Consider the following 25,660-nt stretch of genomic DNA (forward strand, 5'->3'; position numbering starts at 1 on the left):
CTCACCCTCAACCCCTCACCCTCAAACCTTCACCCTCAACCCCTCACTCACCCTCACTCTCACTCACCCTCACTCAGCCTCAACTACTCCCCCTCACCCTCACTCACCCTCAACCCCTCACCCTAACTCACCCTCACCCTCACTCACCCTCAACACCTCACTCACCCTCACTCACCCTCAACGCCTCACCCTCAACACCTCACCCTCAACCCCTCACCCTCACTCACCCTCACTCACCCTCACTCACCCTCACTCACCCTCACTCACCCTCACTCACCCTCACTCACCCTCACACCCTCAACCTCTCACTCACCCTCACTCACCCTCAACACCTCAGCCTCACCCTCACCCACCCTCACCCACCCTCAAACCCTCACCCTCACACAGTGCAATAGGTCTCAGACCATTTCAGTTAGAGCTTTTAGAAATGTTTATGGCTTTTTTTATTTGTAATTCTTTAGCATTGGCTATAGGAAACAAAAATGCTAAACATTTACAAAAAAACCCATAAACAATTCTAAAAGCACTAACTCTAATGGTGCGAGACCTATTGCATTTCCAATGCTTGTTTGATTTTGCCTTGCATTCACATCATCAGCTATGTAATAAAAAAAGAAAATGGGTTCCCATGGAAAATGAAGGTGAAATACATCTGTAGCGTAAAATCTTTCCCCTCAGAAATCAAACCAAGCTGCCGATGCTCGTGTGAATTAACTAAGTTTTACCGCGGAATGTTAATTGTCGCCGTGCTAAACTCTGTACCGCGTCTGAGACCGCTTATGCGAGTCGTTGCTGGTTCAGGCTTCCGAGTCTGACGAGGCCCTTGGAGGTTACTTCCACGGGTCTCGTTAAATCTGTGCCCTTAACTTTCCGTTCTATCGAGATGATGGAAGACTGGAAGAAAAGCAACCTCTCAAGGCTTTTTAAATGTAATTCTCATGGATGTTTAGAATAATTCGTATAACTTATGGGGGCTTTTGGTTAACGCGGTAATAATAACTCCGCTGATCTGCAGTAATAAACACCTTGTCCCTGGCCTCCGAGTTTATTGAGTGCAGGTTACAGTTAATACGTTGTAGACCACAAGCGCGCCCAGTTTATCATAGAATTATGGAAAATAATGTCCCATTACATGAAATGTGCACTTTATTGAAATATGGGATGCATTATTTTAACCCAGCTGATGTTGGAGTCTGTTTCCCTCTACGTTCTGTCAGCTCGGCGTCCAGTAGCATTAACATCTGGCGCTGTGTACTCGACAGTGCCAAAACTTTCATCTTTTGCTGTCTTTCTCCACTAGAACGCGGTTAGTGTTTTATTGTGCTTTATAGGACCAGGCACACCACAGTAATTTTATGAAAGAAAATTATTGCCCACCTGTTTATCTTGTGCGTAATTTATTTCAAGTACTTGTACTGTAAAGAACATGCTAGTGGGGGAGTCCTATTTAAAAGGGCCTTTTATTATTTCTAATTCGGAAACCGTTTGAAAGTAAAATGGTACTTCTTTTTCAGGTGCACATAAACCACAGCGAACTTAATTGTAAGGCATTGATATTGTTCTCCAGGGTCGTGTGTTCGCCTTAGACCCCTGTTTTCAAACCTGCAAATCCATTCTCGGTAAACCTAGCTGAATTAACGTTCTGTTCACCCAAGGACGAGATAATAAGACTTGTATTGATTGCATTTTTAAGCCTTTGAACTTTGACAGCAAATATGTTTTTTGTTTTTTAAACTATTACTTTTATCTACTGAAAGTTAAAAATGTTAGATCTTGCCTGTTGCAACTCATTAGCTGCTGCACTCTTTCTTACAAGAAAGATTGTATACAACAAGGAGCTTGAAGGAAGGGGATGTGGCTTGGCACTGATGTAGGGAGCAGCGGAGCTCGGAGCTCCTTCGTGGCCTCCCTTTATCTCAAGTGATCCTGATGAGCTGCAGTGACCCCTGGTACTGCAAATCGTGGCGGAATGCCAGGTGATGCCCTAGCTGCCCTTCCAAGATGTTAGAGTGGCCAAACGCAGAGAAAACAGCAATTTTACCTTCCGAGCACGCTCGGACTCGGTTGAGGACAAAATGGCGGCCGTGCCTGGCAGTAGACGCTCCAGCTGATAATAAAGACTCCTGTACCTGAAGCAACCTCTGAGCGGCGGACAGGAGTTTGGGGGCTGAGCGTGGATGGGGACCCGCCTGTGAGACAACAGGGCAACATTGCGGAACCAAGGTGATGGTTGAAGCTCGCTCTGCAAAGGCCCAGAAGAAGACGCCTGACCCTAAAATGGCAGTGCGGGGTACTTCAAAGGTGCTGTGGAGGTGCTGGTAGAGGCCGAGCGGAACCCCCTGCACAGAACTATTATATGCCGCCCTAACGGACTACCCATAGGCAACATAGCCAAATTGAAAAGAGCGCTGCAGCGCGCACTGCTCAAGCCCGGAAGGGGATGCCTGATTTTGGAGTGGCGGCACAGGGGGCTCTGGGAGCGCTGTGGGGAAGCTGTTAACTGCTGAGCCGATCCCCCTGCACAAGACCATTGTAAATTTGCCATTGTGCTTGTGCGAGCCCAAACGCAAAGAAGACGTCCGACTTTGAAATGGCGGCTTCGGGGGTCCTGAGAGCGATGCGGAGAAGCTGACAGAAGCTTGGTTGCCCCACTGCACGGACCTGCTGTAAAGTGCCCTGGGGATCTAGCTCCACAGGACTGCAGTTGGAGGGCACCCCCTCGGACACTGGGGCATCAGAGCAGGCTGTGAGGCTTAGCGACAGAGGCAGCTGGGAACCGAGAGGTCTTGAGGCCCACAACCCGACGAGTGGAAGAACCCAGAATTGGAGCGGAGAGAACGTTGGCTCTCCCAGGAGGGACGCGAAGCTGCCTACAGCACTGCTCCCCTGCGCTCAGAAACACCGCCGGGAGGACATGTGGGCCACGTGGCATATGGAGCACTAGAGGCACGAGAACACTGACTTGCTGGTCATCGCACAGGCCTTCCACGTGAATAGAAGACACCGGGCCCAGGCCCTGCTGACGGGAGGCATTGCAGAGGTAACACTATGCTACTGCCTTTTTGCTCGACCTTTGCATGGCGTTGAGCTTACGCTTGTGATTGGCCTATTCCTGTGCTCCTGGGAACCTAAAGGAGCCCACCCAGAGTTCCTATATATTGACACTACTCCACCAGCTCGCCACCTTCACCAACTGGTCGCATGATGGGAAGGGTGTAGAGAAAAAAAGGATATGAGGTCCTGCGGTTGGATGAACCGGAGCAACACACTAACGACAACGATAGCACGGCTTGGGGACAGCGGGTACACCAACTGGTGACCCCACCCTGGCCGACATCATGCAAGCCATCACCTCCTCGCAGGAGGCGAAGATAGACGGCATAGGGCAGATCTCGCCATGTTGAAAGACGAGCTTAAAGAGAGAGTAGTGACAAATGAGACTGCCGGACATACCGTACACGGTAGCCACTCTGCAAGATGCCCTGAAAGCAGTGGAAAATAGGATCAAAGTACTGGAGGTAAGAGCAGGAGACAGTGAGGAGCGCTCGCGAAGAAATAACCTCTGTATAGTAGGAGTAGGACGAGAGGAGGGGTCAGATGCGGTCCAGTACCTGGAAACTTTGCTGAAAAGGGAGGTAGCTCCGGAGGGTCTCTCCCCCTTCTATATGCCTTGGAGCGTGCCCACAGGGTCCCGGCTAGACCACCAAAACCTGGGGCTCCACCCCGCCCACTTGTGGTACGATTATTACATTATCGAGATAGGGATTTTATCTTACAACAAGCCCGTGAGAAACAGAATCTACAGATCGGGAACAGCAGGGTGGTGATATTCCCGGACTACATTAGAGAAGTGCAGCGACCGATCTTCCTTCCTGGCTGTTAAGCGGAAGTTGCACCAGCTTCATATCCCTTACGCCATGCTGTTCCCAAGCCGCCTTAGGGTAACTGCAGATGCGGAAACACACTTTTTTCTTACCCTTTGCAATGCTTGGGAGTGGCTAGAAACCAAAAGGGGCAACAACACACGCCCTTCACATCTGAACTAACCAAGGCAACAATCGATCTCCATTTCACCACCGCAGACGGCCCCCTCACCTGCTGGCCGGCAACATGAACGAGACATGGCAGCCCAATTAGTAGCGGACATTAGCCATGGGGATGCCAGCCCAACTAGCAACGTCACGGACCCCGGGAGAGACGTATCTGAGAACTCTGGATCGAGCAGTGCCCATGGGCTCTCTGACACTGAACTCCCGGATGTTATTCCACAGACGGCGGATGGAGTGTTCGGCTGATCAAACTGCAGGTTGTATGGGCAGAAGATGACCGGTTGGCCAAAGTTGGCTCTTGGCCCTAGAGTCCCAGTTTGTGCACTGCAGGAGGGCATGTTTGCACCATGGTAGTCTACTGAGAGATTTACATATGGGGTAGAGGAGTCGGGAGGGGTTCTGGGCCAACCGGTAGCGGAGCACACACCACCACCTTTACGACTTATTGTTTGAATGACTTTGTTTGGATGGGAGCCTGTTCTTGCGCGCCTGTCCTGGAGAATGGGAGTGGGGTCATTTTCATTATTGGGGGTAACCGGTTCGGGGGCAGGCATTTCGCTATGGGAGAGTTACACTGTCAGAGACTAGAGATTGTATTATGGGTACCTCCGTAGGCATTAAAATTATGACCTGGAATGTTAGGGGGATGCACACTATGAGCCAACAGCACAAAATACATGCTTATCTGACACAGAGAGGGGTGCAAATTGCATTACTACAAGAAACCCACCTAAACTAAACGGAAGGGGCGGCGCTACAGCGCCGCTGGAGGGGGCAGGTGTACCACACTACGTACTCAGCCTTTGCGAGAGGGGCCCTAGTATGGGTGCGGGCGGGAGTCCCCTTTCAATGTGTCCGACAGATAATAGACCCTGAGGGCAGATTCGTGGTGGTGATGGGGCGCCTTGATGGCCGAGATATTAGTCTAGGAAGTTTATACACTCCTAATGTTGATCAGCCTGCATTCTTTGCACAGCTCTCACATTAGCGCAGGTTCTGACTGGATCTGTGCTCTTGGGGGGAATTTCAATTGCATTACTGAGGTTACTCTGGACCGATCTCATCCTCCACTCCCTGACGCTCCCACACACAGAGTAGCAGAAGCCCGACAAGACTGGCATCGACACTGGGGGTTGACAGACACTTGGAAAGCCCATCATCCTGGGGAAAGGGACTACTCTTATTTTTCAGCTCTACATGAGCTGCATGTTCGATTGGACTCTGTTCTCTGCTCCCCGGATGTACATGTAGGGGTTACATTGAGCGAGTATTTAGCCAGGACGATATCCAACCACTATCCCCTTCTGGTATCCCTGAACTGGGTGCGAGTTAGGCCCACAATCCCTAGTAGCGTCTCCGACCAGAGACACTGGAAGACCAAGTCTTTCAATCCACTATAGGCACTGCTATAGAGGAGTACTTCCAGAATAACACTAACACTGCCACCAACCCCCACATTGAATGGGATGCATTCAAGGTAGTCCTAAGGGGCTGCTTAATTGGGGAGGCGGTGGGGGTACGCAGGACCATTCTGAATGATATACAGAAAGCGAAACAGCTCAGAGATGTGGAAAGGGATAGACCTGAAAAAGAGGACAGACTGGCAGAACTTATGGGAGCTAAAGAAGAAGTAGCGGTCCAAGTAGAATGATTGAGATGCTTTAACCGTAGGGCGTACGTGGCTCAAGCACATGCCGAGAGAGACAAATCTGGGGCGCTGCTGGCTTGGCTGCCCAACCCAGCGCGCAGAGGGACACCAATTTTAGAATTAAGAGGGAGTGATGGAACAACTCATTACGGACAGCAGGCTATTCATGCGCAGTTCCTGGAATACTGTACTTCCTTGTACCGAAGTCAACTGGACCCACCGGTGTTAGAGTAGGAATCCTTGGATATAGAACTTCCCCCAAATTGAGGCAGACGACGCGGAGTCCCTGGCCGGTATATAGAACTGGGTGTGATCAGGGGAGCCATAAAACACATGGCCAGAAACAAAACCCCTGGCACAGATGGGCTACCGATTAAGTTTTATTCTACATACGTAGATATTTTAGCTCCCCGCCTGCTAGCCCTCTATAATAGATCGAAGCAGGATGGCTGCTCTCCTGCATCAACCAGGGAAGCGATAATCATTCCACTTCTCAAACTAGATAAGCCAGCGTGGGATCGCACCGCCTACGGCTCCCTCGCTATTCTTAATCTTGATTACAAGATATTAAGCCGCAATCTGCTAGCCGTCTGATGACCCACATGACAATACTGGTACATGTCGACCAAGCAGGTTTTATTCCCTCCCGAAATACGCCCATGAATATACGCCGACTGCTAGATGACCCCACAAGCGACAGGGATCAGGTGTGTATCCTGTCAATTGACATCGAGAAGGCCTTCGAGAGCCTCGAATGGTCATACCTTTTCAGGGTTTTGTGAGCCTTCGGACTGGGCGAGGGATTCGTGGCCTGGACGGCAGTATTGTACAAGAACTCGACCTCCATGGTGCGCACGGGGGGTTGATATGAGAGGCATGCACAGTGGGCAGAGAAACGCAACAAGGTTGTCCATTGTCTCCCCTCCTGTTCGCACTGGCAGTGGAACCGATGGCTGTCCATGCGAGATCGGGGCGATACTGCCGGGCCTGGACGGGATGGGTCAGTCCCACTTTATTGCATTATACACGGCTGATCTCTTAATGTTCCTCGCCAACTCTACCGATGATTTGCGGGCGCTAGGGTACTGCTGGCCAAGCTGGGAGGAGTAGCGGGTCTCAAGGTCAACTGGGGTAAGATGTGCCTTTTTCCTGCTCAGGGTGGTAGAGGTGACCCACCGGATGCGCTGGACGTGGTGTGGGAAAGTAACTGCCTGACTTACCTAGGAGTGCGGATTTACCATGCACCCTTATACTTGCTAGAAGGTAATGTCAGAGAGGCACTGCGAACCACCAGAAGCAACTTTCAATTTTGGGGAACCCTCCCACTATCCGTGGCGGAAAGGGCGGCGCTGCTAAAAATGGTCACTCTCCGACGACTACTTTACTGTTTTAGCTCCCTACCACCATGGATACTGCGAAAATTCTTTACCCAACTTAACACTATGATTACGGGCTTTTTATGGGGCTCTGGGAGGCGCAGAGTAGTGCTTGCCACAATGTTGAGACCTAGACGGGGAGGGGTGATTTGCAGTCTTTGACTTCGAGGCCTATTACCACAAAGCTTAACTTCAATGGTTGACAAAATGGATGGCGGGGAGACTTCGTACTGGGAAGGCCCACGGGAGCATGGACCCGGACCTGAGACAGCTTTTTCAAGTGCTTCTCTGGCTCCCCTTAAGCAAAAGAAAGGCTCCAAGAGATTTGTGGGTGATGCGGCAATGTTGGAATCAGGCCAATAAAAGATCCAAATTGAGACTCCCATATGCGCCTGAGATTCCACTGTTGGTTTGCGAGACATTGCCACACCGGGGAGACTGGCAGAGACTACGGGATTGGGAAGTGGCGGGGATCTCCACTATTGAGGACCTCTACGAGGAGATCACCCTCCAACCCTTCAATGATTTATTAGAACGATACGATCTGCCCTGGCATGACTTTCCTCCTACATGCTTCATTGACTGCAGCCATACGTAAGCACTGGAAGAAGGGGATGGCAGAACCAGCAACCTCTCTCCCATGCTAGTATGTTGTATCAGCGGCTGGAACGGTCAAGGCAGTTACTTGCCTGTATAGGCGAATTACCCAGGATTCAGGCGCCCTTTGAAGATCCTACGTATCAAATGGGAAGCAGACCTTGGGATCCCTATAGAGGATAAGGCGTGGGAGACACTGGTAGAACGAGCGTGAAAGTGTTCCAGGAACGCGCGATTTCAGCTGATCCAATTCTATGTCCTCCATAGAGCGTATCTCACCACACACAAAATTAACAAATTCTTTGGGTCTCAAACAACAGTCAGCCCGCGGTGCATGCTAGAAAATGCAACATTTTTGCACATGCTCTGGAAGTGCCCCTTATTATAAGATTTCTTGAAAACAGTAATGGCTAAACTGGGTGAAATAACAGACAGAGATAGCACCTTGTCCCCTGGATTTTGCCTATTACACTGGTTCCCTCATACTTACCGCAATAAAGTTACCAGCAAGTTCCTTGATCTGGGGTTAGTCCTGGCTAAGCAAGAAATTTCCGGTCACTGGAAGGCGGCCACTGCACCTAACACCTCTGATAGCTGCGATAATTCACAAAATGGGCTGACTGTGAAGGAATTTTTAGATTACAAATGGCCCAGAGAACCAGCACTGACAAAATGTTAGAAACGGCGAGAGCATTGGTGGCGTTAGTGTACTTACTTAAGCACCCAGCTGATGACAACGAACCACCCCCTGAGTGAGGAGAATTGTGTAAAAGAATTGAACTACTGCCTTAACTGAGCAGGTAGGTTGGGAGTTGGCAAACATGTGCTATATAGTGGCTCCCCCTAAGTGGATACCTATTTTCTTGAAGTGTGCAGCCAGATGTCCTATGTGATCAAATACTACTCCCCACTGCGAGCTAGATGATGGAGCGACATGCCTGAAAGGGGGAGGGGGTGGGTAGGGCCGGAGGAGGGGAGGGGGAACTTTCTTATTTCATTGGTTGTTGGGGACTGGTACGGACACTTATGAAGTTGATTTCCCGGTATGGGGACATAGAACGTGATTCTCCTGGGAATACTGATGGGATGGACGAATACTGCTGTACCTTAAGAAACAGTGACACTTGATGAGAAGCCGTACTTAGCAATGTATACTCATTAACATGACTGTCGATGACTATTATCAACATCATGCTGGCATTCTTCCACTCCTCAGTATAGAACCTACTCGCTGTGCTGTAACTGAATAAAATTTGTTTACAGAAGAAAAACAGGAGCTTGGAGCCCGCCCAGTACTTACCATTCGTTAGCTTCATTGTCACTCTTATTTTCGGCCTCATAATTGGTCGGCGCATGCCGGTCTAACTTCTTTTTTTTTCTCACGAGCTTGGACCAAGCACAGATTTATTCATCCTGTTTAGTGTCCTTCCACTGCTGGTGCTGTGATTGAGGTACTATTTTTCCGTTTTTCTTCTTTCAGTCATATTACTTATTTTTTTTATTTTCTGTTTCCCATCGTGATGTGTTTTCCCCTGCTCTCAGGCCCGGTGGCGGATCTCAGAGCACCCCGCCAGGGGGGGGCAGGGGGCAATATATAATGATCCACCAGGGGCAGAATGAACAATAATTCAGCAAGGGGGGTCTTGTGACCCCATCCCCAAACGTTAATTGGCCCCAGGGACTCCCAAAGCAAATATTCAAAATAATAGGACAGGCCCCCTTCTCTAATCCCAAATGTGCCCCGTGATTACAACCCCTGGGGGGACACATATTCATTTTAGGGGAGGGGCGCTGCAGGCACATGCCCCCATTGAGTCCAAATGGGTTCCAGGACCAATTGCTGTTTAGGGGGAGGTGGGTACACAGCCCCCTCCCAGAGCCTTACATGCCCCTGGTCACCTGATACCCTGGGACTGACTCATCAACTGCGTCCAGGGGACCCCACCCCCATCGCACTGCCTTGGGGGATGGTGTCCCTGGGGCCTATTAAATTTTGGGTATGGGGTCACACTGTTTCCTGTCTGAACAACCACACACAGGGAAAGAAGTGTGCTCCCACTCAGTGGGATCTTTGAAAATGTCCTGAAGGCTGTGCACTGTGGGAGGTGGCTTCCCGCAGGAAGGATTGAACACAGGCCCTGTGGCCAACCCAACGTTGTACGGCCAAATGATGTGTGCTGCGTGGGGCTGCACCCAACCCCACCTCTGCGCACTGACTTTGGCGATGGTCACACACACCTAACTGCCAAGATGCACACAATGTAGTCATTTTTATTCACTTTTGATGCATCGCCATCAAATATATAGCATGTCGCACATCTACACATATGTACCCTGGCAAAATTTTAGAAAGTGTAATTTATCTGCACTGAGTTGCAAAAGCACCAGTCAATGCGCAATGTAATCCATCTCCAATTAACGGCCCAGCCAATGGCCCACATGTAATTATTATTTCAGGCAAAGTCTATGCAGATTGCTGTTTGATGAAACAAATTATCAACAGGTTTGGCCAAATGAAGAACATTGAACGATGTACATCAAATGAAAAGTGTCTGTAACCTCTCCAAGCAGGGCAGATTTATTTGTTTGTTTCCCTGTGCCCAAATTCTACCTTTATCTCTGCCAGTACACCGATGTCCGTATCAGTCCGTACAGAAAGTCACGCCATTGCATGGTCATGCAACAGTTTGTAAAGCAATATCTGTGTGTTGTGTTCAGAAATCTGAAGGAGTGACCAACCTCAATTGTTCACATGAATGTATAATGCCATTTGGTTTCAGTTCCTAGTTCAGTGTCCTGATCCATATCTGGGCTGCCACGTCCTGCTCTTCGTAGAGTCAAGACTGTATCTTACACAGAGGACGCTCTGGCTTATAAGCTTTTACAGGCAGTATCATGGGGATCGTAAGAAGCCCCCCCCCCCCATCTGCTAGTAGCCACAGTGCACAGCTAGCCTGATCCAAATGTGGCATATAGATACAGCACGAATGCTGTCAATGTTCCTCCTAAACCATCTTTGGAAAAATGCATTAGCAAAGCCAATGGGTCTAACTGACGGGAGAGCTACCGACTGTCAATATTTTATTCAACCATGTTCGACAGCAACATAGCTGCAGTGCAGCATGGCTGAAAGTAAAGAAAAGGAACTCTAGGACACGGCTTGCGCTAAGCTAGTCATAGTATTTTTTAAATTTACTTTCAACCATGTTGCACTGCAGCCACACTTCTGTAGAACATGCTAAACAAATTATTGACAAAGTTTAAAACTCTCCCATCGACGAGACCTATTGGCCTTGCCAATTTTGTTATTGCATGATACCAAAACCAATGAGAGGGGAGGGGGAGCAGCTATGTAGGAAAGGGCCTCAGTTTCCCCAAACCGATATACATAAACACAAAGTGGAGGGTGTCTCCCAAACCAAGCAGTCACTGTGCCCTGCTCCTTAGTGCCTACCAGCCAATGGTTTATGTTCTTGCATCTGAACAAGTTTTCTAATACTGTAATTTTGACCGTCAGGACTTTTACTTTGCTTTCTGTATGTTCCTTGAATCAGTGTACATTATTGTATGTGTGCTCGATAAATATGAGACTGCAAAGCGCTCATAGAGCATGCAAAGCCTGTTATTTCTTGCAAGAGTTTTATTGTGCTTAAGGAAGATGGCAGATGATCCCCTTCAGCTCCTCTCTGGCACTTCTGCTTGTTTTTGTTTGTTTTTTAATCCCATAGCACTTTGCATGCTGTGAGTTATAGGCAGGGCCAGTGGAATTATGCGGCTAGAGGAAGGTCAAGTTATGCGGAAGGGTTGAGTAAACTTAGCGGCAAAAAAGGCAAATTATGCTGCACAAATTTTCATAGTATTCATTATTTTGTCATTTTTAAGCTTAACTGTCTGGGCATTAGTTATACCTCAGTACCAGTTTAACACCCACATAGAGCAATAAGCAACAAAGGTGGCTAGTCAACCATTGCAAAGGGCCTTCCACTGCACAGCAACCCTTGTTGCTGTATTTTTACCATCTTTTGAACTGTTTGCGGCAGAAACAGTTTGTTTTGTGTGAAATCTTCAAATTATGTGGCAGAGGATGAATTATGTGGTAAATGCCTCAAATCTACAATTATGCGAAAATCGCAGCGGCAGCGCAATTGCATAAATTCCTGTGGCCCTGGTTATAGGCCGATACCTATAATTGTAAAGGTGTCCAGACTCGAAAGTGCCTTTTGACTAAAAAAGTTACATGAAAGTCTTGTCCAGTGGCAACTGACTTCGATTTGTTTCTTAGAACCTTAGTTAGCCTGTTTTTCCTATTTTTTGCTCGCCACTAAAAACAATGAACAACCACCAAATTTGCTGCTATAAATATAATTAAACTACATTTTCAGTGGGTCCAGCTTAAAACACGAACCATATCTGATGGGGTTTCCGCTTCTAACATGATAACACTTGAAAAAGCAAACCTTTATTTTGGATTATTTAGATCCTTTAATGAATAGCCCTGGCACGCTGTCATTAGCTTGATTGATTTCTTATGATATTTGCTTGTGGGCTGCATGTACTTTACTTTTTAGGCGCCCAGATGCCTGGTGTGTGCACTCTGAGCGCTGCTCTCTTCTAGCAGTAGAGATGGGGCCTCGCGGTGCGTCCGCGGAGTTTAGTGTAATTAAAGAAGACAGAGAGGAGGTGCCAACACTTCATAGGCCTTTGTCTGTGCCAAGTTGTTAAGTGCCTGTTTACAGTAAGTTATCATAACATATTTTCAGGGCAGCGTGGCTCTGTTTAATGTTTTACTTAATGTGAGAAAGTGACTACCCCATAAGGAGCCCCAGCTGGGTGAATTTATGAAGCTTGTGACCATGGTTCTCAATTAGCGCGGTTTGTTAGATCGTTGCGATAATTGGTATGTTAATCGAAACGGAGATGAAATTTTTTCTTTTGTGAAATTGAAATCTTCATTCGGAGGAATGTGAATCAATTCATGGCTGGCTGCGAGCCAGTTCCGCCTCCCTCCTCTCTTCCCGAACTCTTAACAAACGTTTGGGAGGGAAAAAAATCCGCTCTCGCATCCTAAGTGCCTTGTGAATCTGCAATGATTAATTCTTCTCATTATTTTGCTGCAAATTCTCATGACCCTCTATGATGACTCGATCACCCACTTAGAGTTTATGCATATTCATATATTCTGCAGCCTGCCGCAGTCATTCACGCCTGCCTTCATAGCGGCGTTGTGCGCTTGGCGCAGTAATTGAGCTGCAGTAGACTGATTACTCAGGGGAGCTGTAAGGCCTTTAAAGGTGAAAACATATCAGTCCTGTTAATTAGGAAACAAAGCTCTGGTGGCAAGTTCAGCAGTCAAATGCTCGCCGTGTGGAAATGAGGAAAGGTATGATTTGTTCCTCCCTCTGCCCTCTGTTTACTTTCTTAGATTTGATCTACAGCCCCATCGCCCTGCTTAGGCCTTCTTGAAGTCCAGCAGCTTGCTGTAGGCATTTGCAAAGATTGTATTTCAGTGTGATAAGTAGTTAATGCATGCATTCAGAAGCCCAGTTCTTGTCCCCACAATCCATCATACCGCTTTTTAAGCGTTTGATCTCAAGATAGAATTTAGAACTGAAAAGCAATGATGTTCCACATTTTCATAATCAAGACTTCTGAGATGGTTTAACATTTTATGTAAAGGTTTGTTTTCCAGAGGGTAATGCTTAAAAGTATATATAGGATAAAATTCATGGAAGAATATGTTCTAAAGATGTTGCAAGTGATGAAGCAGATAAACTGCTGAATCATTACTAGACACACAACACCGATCTTGACACTTTTTGAAAGACAAACGAAAAACGCACTCAATTGGTGCTCAAAATGCGTTGAAGGGTCTTGAAAAATATATCATGAACATACTTAGTTACTGCATCATACACGCATGCAGAAGAGTATAGACTAGATAAATATATTAGTTTAAATTAACAAACATAGGTTTGTGTTTGCTAAGTTTCATGGTATTCTTTTAACATGAAAATAGAACTATGAAGGTGAAAGACTCCGACTTTACAAAATGAATTGACACTGTTTTCTTCTGAGCTTTCTCACTCGTACATGAGAACTGTTTGATACAATGTTTGCTGCTGTAAAAACATCTGCTGAAGAAATTGTCCTTTCGACTTTGCTCATGTGCCTTTGGCTAAGGTTCCTTTTTTAAGGGTTATTCTTACCGGATGGCCTAGCAGTTACGTAATTTGCACCGCCTAATAATTCTACAAAACGTGTCTTCTTTATGCTGCATGACAATCTTTCTGTATGAACTGACCAATGGACTGAGTGCTCTGACCAGATAAGGTGATCTAGGAGGTGTCACTCCAGGACTTGGGGAGTTATATTGCATGTTGGATTAATGATAAGGACGTCTTTTTTCGCCATTCCATTTTGCCATTCTATGCCATTTCTTGCTCGTTTCTTGCGGACTCTACTGGCTTTCCTTCATCTGATGCCTATACTGTATGCAATACTCACGTACTTGAACTGATCAGGTCCATGTCCCTTTCTGAACTTTCCTTTTGAACTCTGGACATTAATGGCCCTAAAGATATGAATTTGATTGTTCTGTATTACCAAATGTATTGATGGATTTACTTTTCTTACTGATAAAAATCTAACCATCCTTAAATCCTGTTTCTGTCTATCAATGACTTGTCTCCAATGATTGATTGTGCATACCATTATAGCAATATAGTATTAATGAGGGATGGGAGTTCTAATAGAGGTATTTCTGGGCAACAGATTCTGATTTTACTATTTTATGTAGCTCTAACTGAATTGTTGGTTTGTATGATTCTAGCCCGACAGAATTTCTTCAGGGGATTTGGTCTAGCAGTAGTTATCTTGTATTTTTATAGCATAGGCTTGTGGGTTATACATATGAACCTAATCACACGTTTGTAGGTCAGTTGTCCAATTCCTGGTCCTCATTGGACGACTGAGTGGGATTACTCTATATCCAACCCCTCACGGCACAGTTAAAAAAAATTAATCTGAGGACCAAATGAATGCTTCTGAGGTGAAGAGGCAGACAAGATCAAGAGCTATAGTAAATGGGCCCTTGGCACTAGAGCACAAGTCAGCTGGATGTCCATGACCATAGAAAGGAACAAGTTCAGAGGCCGAGTACCTTTAACAGTCTTGCAGCACCCTTTCGGTATTAACGTGATTCAAGTTATTTCTTCTGCATCGAGTTGGGTGAGTGGCAGGGTAAGAAAGTTTCTTGGATCTGAGGAATGGTTGGCAAAAGGCATTTAGAAATGGGATTGTATAAAAGATGCCCCTAAAGCCACTGGTGTTTTTTCTGGTCTACCACACTCCTGAATTCCTCCTTCAATTCTCCATGCTATCGCTACTTGACCGCAGCGAATCTATAAGATACATGCTCCTTGCCCTGGATTCCTTGGGCCTCTTTCATCCCACCAATCTAGCTTCTGGCGTGGTACAAAATGTGCACCATGACAAAGACAGTGTCCTCGATGCAAAATTGATTTCCCTCCTCAGTCGGCCAGCTTCATTTTAAGCTACCTGGGAACACTGAGCCTGGCACTTCTGCTCTTCAGTCCTGCAAAATGCTGAGAATGGAGGTGCCAATGGTTACTCGGGCCACTTTTAGTCTTCCCCTTCATATCTATGTGAAACTCCACCCAGTGGCAGGGATGAGTGTGGAAGTGAAGTGTGGGATGAGGAGTGAACGGTTGCAGTGTGACATCAGTAGGCACTTGTAATACTTTTTTACAAGCTCTTAATTATGTTATTTTTCTGATGTTTGAATGCACTTGTAATAAGAAAATATTATACAGATATTATATAGAGGTTACATTTTTCCACGCATTCTTAAGCAGAGATGGGAATTCATTCCCATATTTAGGGCTACTGCTTTCATATTACTGTGTAAATCCATACTGTGTTGACTGGATAACTAGACCTTTTGCGCCAATATTTATTTATCAATATGTGAACAAAATGGCTGACTTGAATGGTCATCCTCTGTCTGGTTTGTTCGAAAATAAAAATGTGATTGAGCAGTATTCTTAAGACATTTGCCACTGGAAATAATTTTAAAAAAGTGCTTGACTTCAGTAAGATTAAAACATATGCGGTTTTCATTGGCAGAATAGGTTAACATGAAATGCCAACTTCAATTGAACTTTGTAGTTTTACTTTTTGCCATGTCTTATTATTTTTCACATGCTATGTTTTTTTTTTATTGCCTAACTTGTTTTACTCTTTACCCCTAGGCATTCATTAACACAGCAAAGGAAATCTTTGAGAAAATACAGGAAGGTGTCTTTGATATTAATAATGAGGTAATATATTATTTGTTTTCGTCCTCGTTTTATCACTTTAAGTGTTGTGTAATAGCTGTACCGCAATATGGAGTGTAATATCACAAAATGTGGTGTTTTAATCTAGTGAAATGACTGATTGGTATAAAACTGTCATGCATTCTTACCAAAAATCCCATCAAATTAATCTTTTACTCAATTAGTTTCCTATTTCACTTCCCATTGGTTGATACAATCTTATTACCAAATCAAACGTCCATTCTAATCCTAATGTTCTCTTGTTCACCTCCTTCCATTCCTAGTGTTTGAGATAGTGTTGTCTCAATATCATGCCATGAGGTAGTAGCAGAAAAAGAGGAAGGACAAAGAGATAAAGTACCTCTCCCACATAAGATATGATCCCTTCTGGTGATCCTTCTTTGTCGAAAGCAAACAACAACTCTTTCTGCAGAAGAAAGTTCATACTGTGATGTCCAGGTCGCATCATTCCAAAACTAGCATTGCAAGCCAATAGATCTGGCCTTAAACGAATGTTGCATGCTAGTGTGAAGGATTACATGTAAATAGCATATGTATTTGTGTCGAAGTAAATAACTGTAGAGTAATATTGGTCTAGGTAAAAGATCAGGTGAGTGTTACGCTGTTAAGCTAGACCTAAAAATCCATCTAGGTTAATGATTGCCCTCCTGCCATCTATGCTGCTGCCAGAGAAAGACAAACCTAAATTATCTAAGATGCTTCTAAAGCATTGCAATGTCAGGTTTGGGTCCATGAAAATTCAACTCAGGCAGCTGGATAAATAAATAAATGACCATAGCTGGTTGAGGGCAAGCACATATTTTTGGAAGCACACTACATGCATCCCTGGCCCCCAAAATGTTAATGGAGCCAAAGCCCCTCTCTAGTGGTGCTCACATAATAGTCTTGCGACTGCTATGTTGTCAAGCTAGACCATAACTAGCAAATTGTACCCCGTCCTTTGCCACAGTACTTGTGGTAAGTCAACTGATGCCAGCGCAGATCTTGGATGACTGCACATGTGCCACTGGCTCTATTATGTGTCACGCCCCTTAGTGATATTTTTATGTTTATCATGAATGAAAGAACAATATTGTCGTTGTCTGTTTTGGGAGAACTAGGTGGTGGACTGCAATTCTGCCTAATTTGTTTATCTCTACACGTGGAGTTGATAGCTTTCAACGTCTATCCACCTCAGAGGCGGTGTCATTGCTCAAGTTAGGAACTGTATCTTCTTGATTGAATGAATGGATTTATATAGCTCACCGCTACTGCTAGTGTCCCGGTGCTTGAGATAGATGACAATCAGAGGAGATCAGTGACATTCTAGTCTTTAAACAAATTCGTTTTTTGTTGCTTATGGAACGTTTTTTTGTCCAGTAAGCATTTGAGGAAAAACTGGGAGATGATTCCAATGTTTAGCAGCCAGAACCGAGCTGGCTGAGCCTCCCGACCTCTTCTTTTTGGTGAAGATAATCAATAGTAGACATGCAGACTGTGAATGCAGCGGTCTTTTCGGGTTGTAGCTGGTCAGTTTTACATGCAGAAATGACAGGCCAGTTTTATAGCAGGCCAAGTGTGCTATAGTAAGGGCTTTAAAAATGACCCTCTGTTTTTTGCCGGATGCCAGTGTAACTACAGTGTATTTGGGAATATTGTACAGCAAGGTGACTGCCATTTTCTGTACTGCTGCAGTCTTTGAGTAAGATATTCTGGGAGACCTATGTATAAAACATTGGTGTAGTCAAGCCTAGATAGAACCAAAGCCTTTATCACTGACTTCTGAGCTTCCCAAGGGATAAGTTTAAGGAATTTCCTCATCATCCTTAATACCCAGCATAAGGTTTTGACCAAAGCCGAGATCTGAGGTTTGAAGGATAGGTGTGAGTCAACTAGGACTCTTAGGTTTCTAGCTAAGTCAGCGGGTGAAGGGGCACTGGGCAGCAGGATGGCCAGGCCCCTGACCAGCCAGGAGGGGGTTAATTCCACGCAGTAGGACCTTCATTTTATCTGGATTGCATTGTAGGGAATTCAATTTGAGAAAGCCCAACACTGCTGCTATGCAAACGGCAAATTTAATTTGAGCTTTGCAGTAATTTTTTGTTGTAGGTCTGCAGAAGTTAGGTATGATCTGAGTAGGAGACCCCTTGGATGCTGAAGGATTCAATAAGATAGGCCAGTGGGGTTATATAAGTGTTAGGAGTTGGACTCAGAGATGAGCCCTGTGGTACTCCATACTTGATGCCGGACTGTTTGTTTCCTATGCTCTAAGAAGGAACCTAACCAGGCTAGCGCCCAGTGTAGGCGAGGCGTTGAAGTAGGATGTCGTGTGAGATCATGTTGAATGCTGCTGAGAGGTCTAGCAAGATTAATGCTGCATTTTGTCTGGCATCCAATGTTAATTTGATGGCATCAGTAATCTCCATGAGTGCAGTCTCTGTACGGCTCTGTAGCCAGATTGAGATGGATGGAGGAGCCCCGGAGGCTTCCAGAAATTGCATTAACTGGGAGTTAAACTGCTTTATCTAAGATCTTGGAGACCCCGGGAAGCAGGGATATGCGTAAGAGAGAGGTTTTGGATCAGGATTAGTTGGTTTTTTTTTTTTAAAGGAGGATGACCCTCCCCTTTTTCATGGGGTGGGGGGCACCATACTTCAACACCGGGAGGTGGCGGAAAGCTCATGCTACATGTGGCACAGGCAGGACCTCTACATTCTCGCAATTTGGGCATAGAGGGTCCAACAGAGAACCAGATTTACTTCTAGAAAAGGAGTCCTCCAATCCGTTGTTCATCAGGGGGGAAATGTGCTTAGCCTGTATTTTTTGTATTTTATCCTCAAAGAATGTGCTCAATTGAGAATATGGGAATTTACTTGTCTCAAGTGGGGAAGCTGTTTTTTTGGGTCTTTGAAGTTTGACACATTTAAAAAAAAATCCTTTGCATTATTATTTGCTTTTTCGATTGTGCTGGAATAGAAGGTACTGTGCGCTGCTTTCAAGTTAGTATGATATGTGCTCAGAGCTGCTTTATTTCGGCTCTTGGCATGTTCCTTAGATGGTCTTCTCCAAAGACGTTTCAGCCTTTTATAACCCTTCCATTCCTCCAAGCTCAGTCGTGAACCGGCAGGCATACTGAAGACGTCTAGTGGTCCTCGCATTTACTATCGGGGTGGCGTTATAGGAAGCTTCAGAAAGCCAAACATTCACTTTGACCTTGTTGCGCGGTGTATAGCGGAACTCCATCAAAACCGCAATGGGTGGAGATTGAAATAAACCCCATTGCTTCCACACCTCAACCTTGGAAGTGCTACATGTCAGTGACGTCTTAAAGGCTATGGCCACCCCTTTTGCCCTCACGATCTAAGTGGAGGCATGCATATTGGTGGGGGGGGATAGCTAGTTGAAGGTCTGGTCAGGAGTCCTTCATTAACCATGTCTTGGTCATGAGGAGCACATCTAGAATATCATCATCCTCAATTATATTGTAAATACCTAAGTCATGCTTGGGAAGAGTGCAAACATTTATTATAGCAGCTTTTAGCTTTCCGTGGGTGTTCAGTGGGTCTCTCGTATCTGTAACGCCTAGGTTCAAAGGGTGAAGGGGAAGTTTGCAGGAGTGACAACAGATAGAGGCTGGGCATTCTAAAAGAGTGGAATTATTACACTGCTTAGTGTGCAGGACTTTAGTAGATGTAGTTCAGCCAAGGCGTAAGTCATTAGAAAGAAGTCTTACCTCTGGGCTGGTGCTGGCCATGTTCGAAACGCAGAAGGACTTGACTTAGGCACGCCCGCGGTGCCCATCTGCGACGCGGCCATGCTTAATAAGCACTAATTAGTGACCGCGCCTGCAACACTAGAGCGCTGCATCCTCATTCAGGGCCCGGTCCCCTGATGCAGCCTCACCGTGCCTCAGAGCACGTGCAAGAGTGTACCTGAGTGGATGAAATTTAAAAAGTCATCTCTAAAAAACCCACTTATCTGGCCAGGTCACCCAGTTTTCTATTGTGCAAATTGCAATTGCATATCGGGAAGTACAAAATCGACCAAGGCTTTCCAAGTTACAGTCCAGTCCGATTCACCAGTAGAAACAAAATGAAGTTCTCTATCACAGGATCTTTGTAACTCTGTATCGAGAACCATGTTCGAGTGCCCTTAACACTTTTGAAACGGGCGTAAAAAAAATCTCAAACAAGTGCACAACCTCCAGTTTTTTCGAAAAAAGTTTTTTTTATAAAGTTTTTAGTGGGTTATTTTAGATAGGTTTAAGGTTGCTCCGTAGGGTACGTTTTCCGTCCAGTGAAACGTAACATTAAATCATAGCTGTGTGTTTCCAAAAGATATTTGGTCACAAATCCCAACAGGGGCACTCCTTGTAAGTGATCACAATAAAGGCTTCTTGTTTCGACTTGTTGAATTTTATTCATTCAAAAAGGAAAAAAGTTCATTTTGCTTCACTTAATTCTTATTTCATTTCAATTATTTCAAGAGCATCATGAAATTATATTGATTTTTAGCATACTCCAACCTCCAATGCATTTCGAGCAGATTGTCCGTTCTTCATCAGGGAGTGCATTCTAAAATAGATACAATGCAACCAATAAATTTTAGTTCAACACGAAAGTATACATTTTATAAGTACATTATCAACACGCAGTGATATTCAACACATATGATTTCAGTATGACTAATATACCAGATTGACCTTATGACCCAAGTGAAAAACGTGCTGTTTAAAAATACTATGACTGGTCAGCTACTCACGTAATCAGATTGAAGAGATTGAGGTTAATCTGAAAAAAGTAATTGGAATCGCGTGTCAGACAATGGGAGGGCTGACATTTAAAAGAAGAGCTCGACTAGCGCTTCGCGAAACAACCAAAGCGCTTCAAAAAGGCATTGTAACGTATTCAGGACTTCTTACCTGAATTTAGATGGAAAACGCGCTTTCAGATGAACGTCCGGTACACCGTGGGCGGTGATGTTAGTAACGATCGGGTGCCGATTTTAAACGCGAGTGTTAGAGTAAATGGTAAACCTAGTAAGGTGGACTAGTGTAGACAGTCACGTGATCTAGAGCCAAAGTGTGGCGGCCATCTTAAGGAGGTAAAATTCCAGTGAGCAAAGTCACTAATCTGCGTGCAAAAGTTACAAATATGCCAATTTGTAAAACAACAATAATGAAAATCAAAATAGGGCATCACATATTCAGAAGAAAAGAGCAATATAGACAATATTCAGAGAATGTTATAAATAACAAACAAATTCAGTCCGTTCATTTAAACCATTCGGTTTTAGAGCCTGTAAGTGATAAATCCAGTAATTCTCTCTGCGCAATAGTTCTTTGTTATCTTTTCCCTCAGTTTTTTCAACAATTTCCAGTATGAGGAACCTTAATTGCGCAATGTTGTGTTTAAATTCAAGGAAGTGGGTAGCCACAGTAGATTTAGCATTCTTTGTCCTAATATTGGATTTATGTTCATTGATGCGCAAACAAATTTTGCGTTCAGTTTTCCCTACATAGATTTTTCCGCAGGGACATTTTAAAAGGTAAATTACATTGTTGGTTTCACAAGTGGCGGATACTTTTAATTTGATTTCCTGACCCCGCATGGGGTGATGAATAACATTTCCACGAATGATGTTATGACAGTTTTGACAGTTCAAGCAAGGCATGGTGCCTGTGTACGTCTTTTTTCTTGGTTCTTTTCTCTTGATGATTTCTCCTAGGTTTCTGTTCCTAGTATAAGCAAATAGTGGAAGTTCAGTGAATGAGTTTTTAAAGTCAGGTTCCATAGTTAGCATTGGCCAATATTTATTGATGATTCTCTTAAATGTCTGACTAGATGTTGTGAACTTCGTAACTACCACCATCCTGGTGGTTTCTTTTTCTTTGCTTTTGGTTAGAGTTTCATTCCGTGTGATTTGTTGACATTTTTGGGACGATTTAGCAATGAAAAATCTCTCCATATAAAGCTATGCAACAATGCTGGTGAAAAGGAAACATCCTTTAATTGTTATATCTTTGAAGTAACGTGTACCCGATTACAAAAATAAAATACAAAATATAATCCAAATATTTGTCTGCTTTTCTGATGTTATAACATGGAAAATTTGGGAAAATTTAAAATGCATGGCTTCAAAAAGCACCACAAAGAGCGAGTGTTGACATAGTCAATAGGTCTGGCCCTGGCAAACTGGTGTATGTTTTTTTAAAAATAATATATCAAGCATGTAACATAAACAAAGCGAAAAAGTGATTTCACGTAAATTCTGCAACTGTATAGTTGAAATTAAAAATGTAAATGAAAAAAGTCATATTTAATTTTAATAGAACATTGTGGGTGCTTCATAGAAGCAGGTGTACTTGGAGCAGTAATAGAAATTTATTTTAGTTTTAATACAGATCACAGAAAAAGAAGCTCCTTACCGGAGCAAAGAAAATGTACTGTTGGCTTTGAATTGCTGTTACCTGAAAACCTAGTTTAAGCGTACAGGGGTGACAAAAAATTAAGATATAAAGAATGGAATAACCACATTGACAGCGTAAAGTATTCACCCACAGATCAGACTTTGAAGTGAGCTTTTTTTAGGTGGATGTGCACATGTGATCAGGAAAATGCTGCAGTGCAAAAGAGCCAGTGGCTGAAGCAACTTGACACATTGTCCTATGCTGTGAGCTATGAAGGTTGGAAACAAATACAGAATGTGAACGACAGTTGAGCAAACCAATTGATGACTAGGGCTATCCGAAAGGATAATAGCAGTTAGCCTCTTACTACTTTTTTCTGAATCCCAGAACACATGGCTCTGTCCTTCAGTCTGTTTTGTGCCCTGTTTTAAGTTTCGTACTGTTTTGGGAATCCAGCAAATGTATTCAGCCTGCTTAGACTTTTTATTTTCTGTCATGGATCAGCTAGGAATATAGTTTCATGGCAAATATTAGTGTTTTTGTGCATGTATTTCTTACTTTCGTCGCGTTTTCTGGTTAGAACAGATGGTCTTTTTTTGCTCAGCATACATAAGAATGCAGACCTGAAAATGTTACAATCATTGCTGAGCTTGTGTGATTTGGAGCAATGGCCATACAGCATTTTCTGGTTTCACCACCAATGTCAGGAGTCAGTGTAGAGGCCAGGAAGGACAAATTCCCCTACCAAAGTCCTCTAACACCTCAAATAGGTACCTTGGGGCCTGATTCAGATCTTGGTGGATGGGTTACTCCGTCACAATAGTGATGGATAGCCCATCCACCGAAATATATGCTTTCTAACTTTTTTACTAACAAAATTAAAAAATCCTTGATCTTCTACCACCTACTGGCATACCTACTGTTAAATCTCGGAAGGCAGAGATCAGGCCCCATTCTGTTGGCTGTCCCAAGTTACAAAACTGTGAAAGCGCTCATGGATACCAAATCAAGTTCCCCTTTAGATCCGGCCCTCCTGATATTCTAGGACAAGGTGGCAATTCCTTATTATCGATCCTCATGGATATTCTCTACCATTCACTTGAAACAGGCCATATCCCCAAGCATGGAAACGTGATGGTGAAGCTCTCTTAAAAAAAAAAAAAAAAAGCAACAGCGAATCCCCACCTGGTAGATAGTTACAGATCCATCTCCCTGCTTCAGGTAGTGAGCAAACTGCTAGAATTTTTTTTTAATAAACATCTGTCCTGGTATGTGGAGACTCATGGCATCCTCCACCCCACCCAGACAAGATTCAGATCGGGCTACGGTACGGAGACTGCACTGCTGGTAGCCACTAAGGAACTGCGCTCTATCCTAGACCAAGGTGGCTCAGCAGCAATGAGAATGTTGAATTTAAGGCAGCTTTTGATACAGTATCACACTGTATGCTCATCCAGAGGATGAAAGATGTTGGCATCACTGGGGACAACATCAAGTGGCTGGTAGCCTTCCGGGAGAACCAAAGTTTTCAAGCATTTGAATGTCCTTTTTAGGTCGAGCCTAGGGCAGCGCGCATGTGCTGCTCTGCTCGACTTTTTGTAAGTGCTTTCAGAAAGCTCACCTCACGCGTGCACACGCTCGTGCGTGTGCTTTTTGTTTTGTCCCAGGCTATTGGCCTTTGCGTGCGTCTTTTTAAAAAAGACAGCACGTAATTAGGCAAAGGCGGGCGCATTGCTCTTCCCATGGCCTATTGGTTGCGGTTACCCGCACGGGCGCCATGTGTTTTGAATTATCGTGCACAGCTGCGTGCGCGATAATTTAAAGCCCATGTCTCGGTGTGGCGCTCGCGCGCGCACCTCTTGCATGCTTTATTTTTGTTTCTGTCCGCTCACCACATTAGCCTCTCCTAAAAAGACTGTGCTTCATTATGGGGCAGGGACTGAGGGGCGCTAGGCTAGGATTAACATGCAGTCCATTAAATCAAAATGAGCGCACGTCTGTGTTTCTCCCCTCATGGGTTTCACGATTCTGCTAGGATTACAACCGTGCTCTGCTGGGGCCCCTTGCTTAGAGATAAATCTGCGGCTGTCTGGTACGTAGGGCAGCGGGGGCAGGGTGGTGCTTCTGGAAGTGTCCTCTGGTTCCCAGCTGCACTGTTTGCTGTGCAGGCGGCACAGCTGGGCTCACGCTGGGCTTTGTAGGGTGCATGCTGCACTGCGTGGGGCTCGAGGCACAGCAGGAGTCACGCAGCGCTGTGTGTGTGCTGGCAGCACCACACAGGCTCAGGCAGGGCTATGTTTGTGCTGGCGGCATCACACAGGCTCACGCAGCGCTATGTGTGTGCTGGCAGCACCACATAGGCTCATACGGCACGGTATGTGTGCTGACTGTACCACACAGGCACACGCGGCACTGTGTGGTGTGCTAGGGGCATGTCCAGGTTCATGTGGCACTGTGTGGTGTGCCGGCGGCACCAAACAGGCTGATGTTGCCTGCACAGTGTGAGTGCAGGCTCCACCATATAAGTTCAAGTTTCTGTGATCTGTATTAAAACTAAAATAAGTTTCTATTCCTGCTCCAAGTACACCTGCCTTCTATGAAGCACCCACAATGTTCTATTAAAATTAAATATGACTTTTTTAAGTTACATTTTTATTTAAACTATATATTTGCAACATTTACGTGAAATCACTTTTTCCCCTTGAGTTTGTTACATGCTTGATATATATTGATTTTAAAAAACAAGCACCAGTTTGCCAGGGCCATCCCTATCGACTATGCCAGCAATCGCTCTTTGTTGTGCTTTTTGAAGCCATGCATTTAAATTTTTCCTACTTTACCATGTGTGGTGTGCTGAAGGCACTACTGGGCTCACCCATCTCTTTCTAGTGTGCATGTGGCACGGGTGCAAGGCTGGCAGCGCCTTTTCCCCTGTGCCGGGAGATTTTGAGCGGACTCATTTTGTAGTAATATCCTGAATACCTTTGATGTCTGGTTACGGTGCCACGTACCCCTAACGTAAGTGGGGGCTGCGCAGCCTAATTGCATCTGCCTTGAGTCTCTTCTGCATGGTGGAAACTGCTTTCTGCTGAACTTTGCCTTGTGCTCCCGGCCCTTGCTCAATAGTCTATTTATAGCAGGCGCAAAGAGATTAAGTGACTTGCCCAGGATCACGGGGTTTTAAACCAATGTTTAGACACCAACCGACTCCAAACGCGGCATCTGTAGCTCTTAAGCCAGATCTC

The 25,660-nt window shown here is 45.0% G+C and overlaps 1 protein-coding gene across 1 annotated transcript in view; it reads left to right on the forward strand.

The window, feature by feature from the left end:
* RAB2A (RAB2A, member RAS oncogene family) overlaps positions 1-25,660 on the forward strand; it is a 267,732-nt gene that overhangs the window by 214,557 nt on the left and 27,515 nt on the right. The window contains exon 7 of the mRNA XM_086965785.1: positions 15,941-16,009. Coding sequence (XP_086821911.1) covers positions 15,941-16,009 — 69 coding nt within the window. The remainder of the gene's footprint in view (positions 1-15,940; positions 16,010-25,660) is intronic.

Source organism: Lissotriton vulgaris, chromosome 4_1 (genome assembly GCF_964263255.1).
Source record: "Lissotriton vulgaris chromosome 4_1, aLisVul1.2, whole genome shotgun sequence".
Classification (NCBI taxonomy): domain Eukaryota; kingdom Metazoa; phylum Chordata; class Amphibia; order Caudata; family Salamandridae; genus Lissotriton; species Lissotriton vulgaris.